The 12955-nt window shown below is 40.1% G+C and overlaps 1 protein-coding gene across 1 annotated transcript in view; it reads right to left on the bottom strand.

Moving 5' to 3' along the window:
* Nucleotides 1-12955, bottom strand: part of LOC126751538 (serine/arginine repetitive matrix protein 2) — a 32334-nt gene that overhangs the window by 7355 nt on the left and 12024 nt on the right. The window contains 1 exon segment of the mRNA XM_050461889.1: nt 8462-12521. Coding sequence (XP_050317846.1) covers nt 8462-12521 — 4060 coding nt within the window.

The raw sequence follows: 12955 nt of genomic DNA, 5'->3' as shown, positions 1-12955 counted from the left end.
GACAGCAGGTGTTACTTTGAACTGAGTAGACAATTGAGTGGTAAAGTCCTCTCTCGAAGAAACAAAAACAAAACTCTATAAGTCACTCGTTATTCCCGTCCTGTTATATGGTGCAGAGGCATGGACAATGACAACATCTGATGAGTCTACGTTATGAGTTTTCGAGAGAAAGGTTCTGCGAAAGATTTATGGTCCTTTCGCGCTGGTGACGGCGAATATCGCATTCGATTGAACGATGAGCTGTATGAGTTATACGAAGACATTGACATAGTTCAGCGAATTAAGAGACAGCGGCTGCGCTGGCTAGGTCATGTCGTCTAATGGTCGAATGGACGAAAACTTTCCAGCTCTGAAAGTATTCGACACAATACCCGCCGGGGGAAGCAGAGGGAGAGGAAGACCTCCACTGCGTTGGAAAGACCAGGTGGAGAAAGACCTGGTTTCGCTTAGAATTTCCAATTGGCGCCATGTTACGAAAAGAAAAAACGACTGACGCACTGTTGTTAACTTATAATCGCGTAAACGGTGTCTACGCCAGTAAAGGAGAAGATCTCGGCGACATTTGGTTTCAACAACACGGTGCCACTTCCCACACGTCACATCAATCAATGGATTTATTGAGAGAACACTTCGGTGAGCAGATAATTTTACGTTTTGGGTCAGTCGAATATCGTGTGATATCACACCCTTAGATTTTTTCCTGTGGAGATATGTAAAGTCTGTATTTTTTCTTAAAAAAAAAACTAGGGAACCTCGAAATGGATCACTCTTTATGTAATTTATAGATTCTTTCATCTGGGTCTTACATAAAAGTATCAGCTCCGAGATAGCTCACATTCTAAAGAAGTCTAAGGATATATGCAAAAGCTCGGTGCATAGTGACTACCGTGAGAGATTATGATCATTAAGAAACAAGGAAATTGTTCAATCCTAACATAACTGCATTTTGACATCAGTATGTAACAATGGATGAAATATATATAACTTCACCATTTCCCTTCGAAATATAAAACGGATTGTTTGAAGACAAGACACTGTGTTTTCGAAAAAAATTATAAAATTGTATGAATTGGAGAATTTTCGGTTGAAAAAAAATAGCGAGAGCCCTTGATGACAATTATATTCAAGTCGAATTTCGTCCAAAAATGTTTTCTGTCAAACGGTATAATTTTTCAACGTGCTTGATAGGGTGAAATAATGACGTACTTTTGGACGACAGAGCCCAGTCGCGGTAACCAAGAGTTTAACATTTAGACCTCATTGAGCATTGGTGTCGTTTCGTGAGATAATAGTCCAGTCATTATAGTAAGTTCACCTCGGAATTCGATATACAAGTATTTACAGACATATAAATGGGTATATCGAATTCCGAGATTCTTACCTAATTTAAGCTTAAATGACTGGACTATAATGGTATTTTTATACAAAGGAAAGGATGAAAGTCGGACTAGCATTTCTGTGAATGCTATCGTGTGTCTGTTTATGTTACACAGCTTAACTGTAGCTCTTCAGCTAGAAGCAGGCAAGTTTCGTTGTGCAAACTATGTGCAGAGGGCATCCAGAATAGGAAAATTAGCATTGACTCGGACCACTACACATCTTGTTGCAGTCAAGATACGCACTCGCCTTTGCGCAGCAAAAAAAAAACCACGTCAACAAACACAAGGAAGGTTCGACGTCGAGAAGCTGCAATCACAACAGTCAGCCGAACGTTTTTCTGTCCGACTTGCACTCCTGCTCTCTGAGAGCACTCATTAGCAACTCGGTATAAGGGAACTGTGGGGGCGACATTTCAAACTCCTTACGTACAGCTGCAAACGAAATCATTGGTTTCGGAAAAAGCAAAAGAACAGCTTGAACGGTAAAAAGAGTGCGGATGGATACCGAGAGTTGAAGAGGGAAACGAGACGCATTTGCAGTCAAAAAAGAGAGAGTACGAGGAACTTGACAAGCTCGCCGACAGATGCGAAGAGATGCGGCGACTAACAGAAGGTTTCAAGATCGGAACATACTCTTGTAGAACCCCCAGAGGTGCTCTAGTGACTCATGCCCAGAGCATACAGAGATTATGGAGGAACACTTCTCTAGCCTGCGAAATGGCAATGAAAGTATAACACCAGGTGATGGTGAAATCGATTCCCCAATCGATGACGATGAAGCAGACGTTCCATTGCCCTACCTTGAAGAAGTTCAAATAGTAATTATCCGTCTGAAGAACACTATTTTTGGAATGTTTTTAGTTTAACTAGAAGATAAGTTATTAACAAATCTCTTTGAATTTTTTGTTTCAGATAGTAATTGCGATCTGCATCCGGCCCGCCGTCTGGCAAATGCACTTGCGAGATGCATCGGGCAATTGTTTTCCAAAGGCAGAATATAAATGAATTCGTATCCAAAAAATTTGCGGGTAATGTTTAGATATAGGTATAACTATAAACCCTAGAAATTACGCTTTAATCAATTATTTATTTCCCTCCCAAAAAAAATCCTAATCCTTTTTTGAAGCCTCTAAAACGGGCTCCCTCCAATGCACCTCACCCACCTACAATACTAAACTTGTTATGTGCCGAGAAACATGAGTGCTAAGTTTCATCAAGGTTCAACCGTTAGGTAAACATAACTTTTATACACCGTAGCAACATGTTGCAAAAAACCCGCCTTAGACTTCAAAACTTTTTCAATAACATATGCGGCTAGAGGACATAGAGACCTATTTTGGTATTAAAGCACATTGATCTAAGCGTAACTTTCTTGCCGCCTAAGTGTATTGGGATATCTCATTTCATATTATACCGAAGCTAGGTTTGGGCACGCAGTTTAAATGGACCAATTCGAGGCGGTCTGAGGTCGTTTTTCGACCGTGCACGAAATATAAATCCATTGGTACACACTAGAGACCAATGCTCAGTCGAAGTAATAAATTTCACCCGGCGAGCCTGCATTGGAGAAGGCGAAAACTGTGTTGACGGTGACAATATATGATGACCACTATTTTCACAATGTGTGATCTACATCACCTACTTAAAAAGAAGGCAACGAGATTACAGGACTCAACTATGCCGCGTCGATCACACCTCCGCTGTCGTCAAAGTGGTAAAATTAGGATATGAACTGTTGCTCCTTCCACATATTCTCAAGATTTGGCTTCGTGCGTGTTCCAGAAAACATATTTTTCAGATCGGTTAAATCAGTTGGAGTTAGAGTCATGAGTAGTATTAGTCCTCAATAATAATACTTATATACGTAACGATTATATTGTATACAAACTTTTTTTTTAACTAGGGTCATTTATAGTGTCCAACGCATATTCTGCATCAGGAATAGTTACAGAGAACAAAAAAATTAAATAAATAAATAAACACATAATTTAACAAGTAAGGAAGTGCTAAGTTCTGGTGTTACCGAACATTTCAAACTCTTGCAACATCCAAGTCTCAAAGCCGGGAAAAATTCTTTTCGTATTTCAGTAGTTTATCTGACAGGTTGACCGACATTCTCGGTAAAAAGTTCGCAATAGAAACTGGGATCCACATATTCGGTACCTGGGAACTTTAATAGTTTTGGTCCGACTTGGACAATGTTTGGCTATGAGGTGGCATTCCTCAAAGGCACTATTTGTACAAAGTTTTATCCGGCTACACTGATTGGCTCTTGATTTCTATACTGGGAAAGTCAAAGGATAAGATGGAATTAAAATGTGTGTTATATAGACGGTTGGCGTGGTTGTAGTACGATTTCGTCAAGTTTCGCACAGTAATGTAGGAACATCAGGATAACAGTTCCTAACAAATTTGATTGAAATCGGTTAAGTAGGCCCTGAGATATGGGTTTTTACCTAGCGCCACGCTTATCGTCCAAATTTAGGACCGAACTCTATAAAGCCTTTTATTTTTTATTGAGCTTTTAGCAGTTTATAACAAAGCCGTTATATGGGGAGTAGGCAGGGATATCATCAAACATTCACACTGTCGTAAGAATGGTCGGCTATATTTCTCCTGTGAAAATTTCGGTCATATAGCTCGAACAATTTATGAGATATATACATTGAACCTGTTAGGGGGCGGGGCCACACCCACTTTTTAAAGATGTCCGATAACGCACATCCATAATACCAAACTTCTTATGATGCCAAGGACATGTTTTCCAAGTTTCATTAAGTTATCATAATTTTTAAGCCAGTTGGAGCTTGTACGGACGGACGGACAGCCATTCTGATCATTTATTTATGAATAACTCTATATCTATCTCGATTACTTTTAGGTGATACATATGTATAATCGTTAGGTGAACAAAACCCTGCAGCAGCATGTTGAAAGAGTATAAAAATAAGAAAAAAGTTAACCGAAATATAACGGGATTTTCAATAGAGACGCTACAAAAGTAGACCGAGGGACAGCAAACGACGCCATATTTTTTCCGCTATTTTGACATTCCTCTTAAGTAAGGTTTGTTATTTCATCATGGAAAGATATACGATCCAATGAGTCGAAATTATTAAAATTTACTACCGAAATTCGGAGTCAGGGGCCTCAACTTTAAGCACGCTACGTCCAATTTATGGTCGTCATAAACGTCCTGTCAGATCAACTATTGAGTGTCTGGTGGAAAAAGTGGAATCCACACGCACAATACAAAATGTTCCCCTGCCAATGAGATAAAGCACTGCCCGTAGTGTCGAGAATATTGCTGCCGCTAGCGCATCAATTGAGGAAGACCCAATTCAGTCTCTCACACGTCATTCTCAAGCGTTGGGCATCTCTGTGACGTCGTTGTGGCGAATTTTGCAAAAAGATCTTGGCTTACATCCTTACAAGATCAAATTGACGCAAGAAATGAAGCCGCTTGATCACCAGTATCGTCATATGTTCGTGAATTCGGCTGAGCAACAACTTGAAAATTATTCGGATTTTCATCGAAAAATCATCTTCAGCGATGAGGCTCATTTCTGGCTGAATGACTTCAATAAGCAAAATATGCGTTATTGGTCAGGCAGCAATCCACACGTATTCCATGAGTCACCATTGCATCCCGAAAAAATTACAGTTTGGTGCAGTTAATGGGGCGGCGACGTCATTGGGCCGTATTTCTTCCGTGATGATCAAGACTGACACGTTACTTTGCATAGGATTTACTACCGCTCAAAGGTTACCGAATATTTTTGGTCCAATTTGGATGATGTGGACTTGAACAATATGGGGTTCCAACAGGACGGCGCCACAAGCCACACAGCGAATGTCACAATCGATTATTGAAAACCAAGTTTGGTGAACGTGTTATCTCACGAAATGACAATTGGCCGCCTCGGTCGTGCGTTTTGACGCCGTCAGACTTTTTCCTGTGGAGCTACGTCAAGTCTCTGGTCTATGCCAATAAGCCAGCGAAGATTGATGAATTTCGTACGAATATCGAATGTGAAATTGTGGCAGTATCGGCCGATTTATGCTTGAAAACTGTCGAAAATCGGATTCAGCGTTTGGACTTCTGCAAGCGTGCCCATGGTGGCCATGCAAAAGAAATCGAGTTCCACAGATAATGGCATCGAATGTACATACTTTCACAGGAATAAAGATTTTCATTGATATCCCAAACCGTTTTTTTTTTATTTACGAAAACTTTTGTAGCGCTCTTATTGAAAACCCCGTAAATACTCTTCACAGGTGCAGGTTGATTAGTCGGTTTATATATGAGCTTTATATGACATTGGTCCGATCTAAACAAAATCTTTGGAGATTGTAGCGTTGCCTTGGACAATACTCTACGTCAAATTTTGTGAAGATAGTTTCTTTGGTAGAAAGAAACATCTGAAATGTCCACAGATTCTGAGGGAAAGGCAGACAGAGGGGGGGAAATGGCTAAATCGACTCTGTTCGCCATGCTGATCATTTATATGTATATATACATACATTTACACTCGTGGCCACGCAAAGCTTACCACTCAAAATTTTCAAGTGTTGTGCATATTTGACAACACTTTATAACGGTACTTTTTGCGGTATAGAAATTTTTTATTTAGAAATAAGTTAACACGTTCTACCCGGCGCATTTTATCTATGTTTCTATACATTGTGTGCACAAGAAAGAAATATACAAAAAAAAATTTATTTGTGTTGAAAACGCCTACAACAAATATCAATTTATAATTCCCCAATCTATTTTATTTTAACATTGTGTCTCTTTGTAATATAGTTTTTGAATTAAAAGTATAAATATTTTTGAACCACGCCGCCAGATAAAACAATTTGCCTGTGAACAACCAGTGGTCCACGCCGGGTAGAACGTGTAATGACATGTTATTTATCAAAAATATTAAAAATTAAAAACAAAGCACATTCAGCTATAGACAAAATCATTTCAAAGTTAGTGAGTTTTACAAAATGAGCTCGAAATGTAAGAGACTGACATGCGATGAAAAAATTATATTTTTTATTTTTTTAATTTAATTCAATTTACGATATAATTAAAATTAATGTTTTATTTTTTTTTGTTTTTAAATTGAAATACGAAGTAATACTTTAAAAACAATAAAATCGGCCGCTTTTGTATAAGCACAGAAAAGCTAGCTTGTGTTTTACTCATTAAACGAAATAAATATTAAAAGTATAGTGGTAAACTTGCGTGGCCACGAGTGTATATACAAGGTGTGATCCGAAGTAAACAGGACTTTTTGAATCTAGCGCCCCCTGGTGGTGCTATCTATATGTCGACTGGTGCGTTAGAATTAGTTTTCTTTATCGATTGTCCAGTGAGAATTTCAGGACATTTCATCGATTAGAAGTAAAGTTATTGTGTTTTAAATGTCAGTATGTTTGTGTTATCGGTGCGAAAATGAGCTTCGAACAAAGAGCCATCATTAAATTTTGTTTTAAAATTGGTAAAACTTTTACCGAAACGTTTCAATTGATGAGACAAGTTTATGGCGATGATTGCCTATCCAGTAGCAGAGTGCACGAGTGGTTTCAACGTTTTCAAAGTGGTCGTGAGGACATAAATGACGATCAACATGTGGGCCAAGCAAAATCCGTGGTCACCGGAAATTCCATTGAAACTGTGCTTGAATTCATCAAAAATTAGCCGAAATCATCATTGAAATGTATGGAAATGGAATTGAACATCTCCAAAACATTGATTTTTCGCATTTTAACCGAACATTTGGGCTTACGAAAGGTATGACCAAAAATTGTTCAGAATTCAACATTCGATTCGACGTTTGTGGCCGATTATTTGACCAAAAATCACATTTTAACCATTAACCACTACCCGTATTCACCTGATATGGCACCGTGCGACTTCTTCCTTTTCGGAAAATGCATTTGCCCATGAAAGGAAAGCGTTATGCAGACGTAGAGGCCATTCAAAAGGCTTGCACCGGCATACTGGCGGCCATACCGGCCAACGGGCTAAAACACTCGTTCGACATGCTTTTGGACCGTGCGAAAAGCTGTATTGAAGCAGAAAGATACTATTTTGAATAAAATAAATTGATTTTGTCGAAAAAACCATTTGTTCTGTTTTTTTTTTCAAGTCCTGTTTACTTTGGAACACTCCTTGTACATTATAAAAGTGTCCGACGTTTCCTTCTGGGTGTTGGAAACTTCGTAACAAATTTAATATATCCTGTTCTGCGTATACAAAAATAAAATTAAATTTAGAAGAAAACGTAAATAAAGGAAAACTACATCATAATGAAACTTTATCAGTTCTCACCTATTCAGACACAGTTCTCGTCAAAAGGAGTAATCGAGGTTTTTGTGAATATTAGGCAGTCACTAAATCTTCGGTGCTTAAACAGCACTCACCATCTCACTACCACACCGACCAATAAAACTTTTACTGCTTTGTAAAATACTTATGTATACAAAGGAATAATAAATAAACATATGTATGTATTTTATAAATACGATAAAAAATTAAATGAATTCAATAAACAACAACATGTCAAACGTCAATTATTTCGATGAATACTACTTGATGTTAGAGAATTTGTACAAATTTGATATAAATAAAATATTTACGAGTTAATTTAACTGAAAACCGAAAATTATTGTTTTTAAGTTCGAATATAATACGCTGTAAATATGTTTTTATATTACGTTTTTTTTTTTACTTTTTGGCATCTGCTAAATAATGATTGATTTACAAAAACGCGGTTCCATTGTAGTATTAATAAAATTGAGTCCTTCACTTACCAAACAACTGATGAAACTTTTACTTTGCTTTGCTGATACTAAGAAATTTTTAGAATATATGTTATATGTTCATAAGTATAAGTATCACAAAAGAATACACTTCCCAACAACTGCTTTTTCACATTTTCGTTAGCATACGTATGCAAACAATAACTTATTAAAAAAAAATCTGAAAAAAACCGGATTCACATGTAAAACCACCGAAACTCACAGATACGCTGCGATTGTCTTGTGGCGAAAGGGTTGATAGATAGTCGGTATTATTGGAAACCCACCTTTAATTTTAGCTTTCTTGGTGCTACTAGTGACAATTGCCTTGAATTTCTTCGGCATACGTGCATGGCCCACGGGTGAGGTGCTGCCAAAGAGATTATCAAAAACGTCAACTTTGCCCATGGCATTGGCGTTATTCGTACGCTTAGAGCGACGTGGTACAGCGCCCGAGCTGTCTGGTGGCGGTTCGAAGAGATCCTCATAGTCAGCGGAACCGGGCGAATAGGGACTTTCCATTTCGGTGAGATTTACTGGTTCATCCATGCCACCATTACGTGCATTCGAATTAGATGATGTCATTCCGGCGCCGCTGCTACTACCCACACTGCTGCCCACTTTGGGTAGCGGTAATTTTGATATTTGATTGCTCTTTATCATTGGAGTGGGACTGGAAATTACTGGTATATGTTGTGAGCCTGGTGCATTGCCGTTTGACAAGAGCACATTTGATATCACAGAGAGGCCCATCACCTCATCGTTCTTGTCACGCATGTTTAGTCCATCATCGTGCGTATTGCCCATGACAGTGGCATGCATGTGTGACGCAGTGTTATATTGCGATTCATTCGACTTGTTCAGATCTTGAGAGCTATTCTGTTTGGTATTCATTAACTTCATTACTAGTTCAACGGGATTAAGTGTGGAACCCTGTGGAATCATGCTACCGCTGGCGCCAGAAATTTGAGAACCCGTACGCTCATTTGTTAGGCGTTGTTCGTCAACAATGTGCTTTTGTGAGGATACCACTTCAACACTACTGTCCATGCCAATTGAAGCTTGCGAGCTGTTCAATGGGGCGGGAGAGGGTGAGCGTGGAGACATAGATGGCGATTTCGTTGGATCGAAGGGATCGTAAGCATCTGGTGAGCATGGACCAGATTCGGGTGGTGTATTTGGACCAATTTTTTGACTACTTTGTACGTGCATTGGTTCCAGCTCCGAACGATGTGTGTCCGGTTCACGTACTTCGGCCATTTCCGATTCAGAATTCAGTTCCGCATCGTCATGTAGTGGATTATTGCGGACTTTATTTTGCTTTTTAGCGGCTATGTTGAATTTAACAGTTGGAGGTTCTGGTGGTGTCTTTGGTCCAGTTTGTGGCAAATCGTAGGATTCCTCTAAAATGGTATCGAGGCGTTCTCGCTCCAAAGGCGGCGTTTTGTCTAACTGTGATGAGGAGCGTATGCCATTGCTCATTTGTGATCGATGATGATCCAATTCGTCCGCAATTGATTCGCTGCGGCGGCGTTCGCGATGACTTTCGCGTCGTCTATCATGTTCATGTTCGTGCTCATGCTCGTGTTCACTATCGCGACCGCCAACGCCTTCTTCGCTGTCGGTAAGCACAATAACATCGGCTGGTTCTTGATGCACCTGGAACGGTGATCGCTCCAGGTCAATAATAGCAACAGGTTTTGCGTCAAGCTTCTTACGCTTCTTCTTTTTCTTACTAGCAGCATTCGAATTATTAATGCAATCTATAGAATTTCGACGAATTGTGTGTAAGTCTTCGCGCGTCGCCGGCAATGTAACAACGGTTGTCTGTGAGGGCGGTTGATTTCCAACTGCATCTTTGTTAAAACTCACACTTACGAGAATATTGTTACCCGAGGCAAATACCTCCTTTGATGGTACTGCTTCTGGTGTTTGGGTGCGTCGCGTGCGTCGTTTATCTTTGCGTACATCACGTCGTTTCTCACTCTTCTTCTTCTTTTTCACGCGCTTTGTTCGTTTATCACGTTTGCTCGCCCGAGAATTACTACGACGAGCATCTGCCTCATAGATGCCGTGCATTTCGTGAACAAGACGTGGCGATACCAATGGTGGTGTCCATGATATATTGTTGTCACGTTCGTAGTCAAGTACAGGACCCGGACTTGGCGAGGGCGACCAAGTGGGCTCATCCAGCGACGCTTTTTGTTTTGGTGAATGGTGACGCTTTTTCTTTGGTGGTCGATCCACTTCAAATGCGTCACGCTGACGTGAAATCCGTAAGTTGGCCTCTGGACTAAGGCTTGGGAGGTGCTTCTTTTTCTTCTTCTTACCTTTATCCTTTATCTTCTTCTTTTTACCCTTGGTTACGCGTAAAATCGGTGTTTTTGAGTGACTTCTATGCAACCGTGGCGTATATCTGGGTGATGGAGAAAGTGAATGCAAAGGGGACGGTGAACGTGAGATGGCTGATTGTGCCAGCGGGGAACCGTCACGCACACGTCTTATAACCTTTCTACCGCCCATACGTTGTGGGGTAAGCGAACGTGAGTGCATGCGCAGTGGACTTCGAGAGTGTCCCCGCATCGGCGTAATTCTGCGAGGAGAGAGAGAGTTTCGACGGGGTGAACGGTAACGTTGTCTGGGTGAAACTGACTGCCGACGCATCATAGGTTGCGGGCTTGGTGATATGCTAAAGCTGCCGCGTCGATTTCGTCGTGGTGACATTGAACGTCCACGAGAGCGTGACCTAGAGATTGACCTACCACTTATTCTACGAGTGCGCGGACTCGGTGACCTACTAATATTACGTGTTTGACGACTGGTATCGCGTCCGTAACGATCTCTAACCTCTCTACCCTCTCTAAAGCTACGTTGAATGCCCACAACGTTTCGTACATTATAGCGTGGAATTTCTCTGCGTTTGGGACGATATTGATTTTGTTGTTTATTTCGATCGTGAAATCTATTCTGCTTATTATTGTAGCGACCACCTTGTCGCCAGTTGTTCTCCTTGTTGTTGGATCGACTGCGTGAACGTAATGAACGGGAGCGGGAACGCCTACGGCCACGACCACGTGGCGATCGCGAACGTGATCTACCTGAATGGAGTGAACGAGAGCGATTTACGGCGACTCGTGGGGATCGTGAACGACTGCGTATGCGGCTATGAGTGCGACTCCGCGTCCGTGAACGACTTCTTGATATAGATTTAGAACGAGAACGTGATTTTGACGATTGTTGTCGCACTTTATATTTACCTACTTGTTGCTTGTCGGTGCGGTAATTGCGTACCTTTTGTTTGTTGCTTACTTTTTTGAATGTTTCAACTTTTTTGTCACGTTTATCACGTTTTTTGCTACTTCTTCGTTTTCTCGAGCCACGTGCATTCTCATCGTCGTCGGAAATTAGTTCAGTTTCAATGGCGACCGGTGCACTGGCAACTACTTCGGGCGTTTTACCGCCCTCCGTGTCCTGTTCATTCGAGTCCTTGGAGGCATTTAACGACTTTGCGCCCGTCTCATCGAATTTTTCATTTTCATGGCCTTCTTCTGGTTCATTGTTCTCATCCAGGCATGGTGTATAAGATCGATCAAGTTCACCTTCGTTTTTATCATCAGTTTCTTTACCCTTACTCTTATTCCTTTTGCTGCGTTCCTTAGGTTTGTCTGAAGTTGTCTCATCCTGCTCCTCACACTGACCATCTTCTATGTCAGATTTTTCTGACTGTTTTGCTGCTTTCTCATATTCCTTTGGCTTATCAATATCCAGTTCTTCCCAATCACTATCATCGTACAATTCCAATACGCCCTTCTTGTTTGCAATGCCTACATCATTTTCGGGCAATTTCATCTCGGATTCTGTTGGACTGGGTGAACGTGAGTGATCGCTATGACCGTCCTTAGGTTCGTGCTCCTTTTCTAACGTTTCATTATTACTTTTATTACAATCGTCCAACTTTTCTGTTTTATTATCCTCCACCGCTATATTAGAACCCTCGTTGGATATGATTTCGTGTTCCGGATCATATTGTGAGTCGCAATTATCCACGCTATCGCGCGGACTAGGACGTGGTGAAGCAATTTCTTCCACATTTTCGGGATTTTCATTTGTTTTGTCAACTTCATCTTTTTCATTGTTTTCACTGTTATCTTGTTTTTTAAGTTCTTCGTCGTCGCCATCGTCGCGATCGGCGATGTCATCGTCCTCGTTTTCTTCTGTAGGATTTTCTGGCTCATATAAGTCAGAATCTTTGACTGTAGTTGTAGATTCATTGGGATTAGTTTCTGGTGGCATTGGTATTTCATCATCATCATCTAATTGTACTAAATCTTCATTTTCATCGTCTTCCTGAGAATCGATATTTTATGAAATAGGAGAAAGAAAAGTGATATATCATGGTTAGTATACCATTTTGTGGTTATCTACATGTATGAGTTCACCTAAACATATCTGAATGCTCCTAACTACATATAATTTAAATCGTCTGTACGAAATATGTAAACAAACTGATTGTAAACTAATTGTCTTCAAGGTTTAAAACTTAATTCCTTAGGAGAAATATTATTTATTGGTTATTGGACAATCTTAATATTTGAACGTAAAAATATAAAATCAGCGATTTACTTAACTTTTTAGGAACACGTACTACTATTTTGAAAAATAAAAAGAAAACAAAAACTATACAGCCACCATAGAACTAATACTATGAATACTAGAAAACTGTACTAAAATCTTATCGGCCAAATCCATATGTACTATTTCCTTGATAGTCGGGTCTGCCG

This window comes from Bactrocera neohumeralis, chromosome 2 (assembly GCF_024586455.1).
Source record: "Bactrocera neohumeralis isolate Rockhampton chromosome 2, APGP_CSIRO_Bneo_wtdbg2-racon-allhic-juicebox.fasta_v2, whole genome shotgun sequence".
NCBI lineage: Eukaryota > Metazoa > Arthropoda > Insecta > Diptera > Tephritidae > Bactrocera > Bactrocera neohumeralis.
The sequence above is the reverse complement of the archived record's forward strand: the minus strand, read 5'-3'. Positions and strand labels throughout refer to the sequence as shown.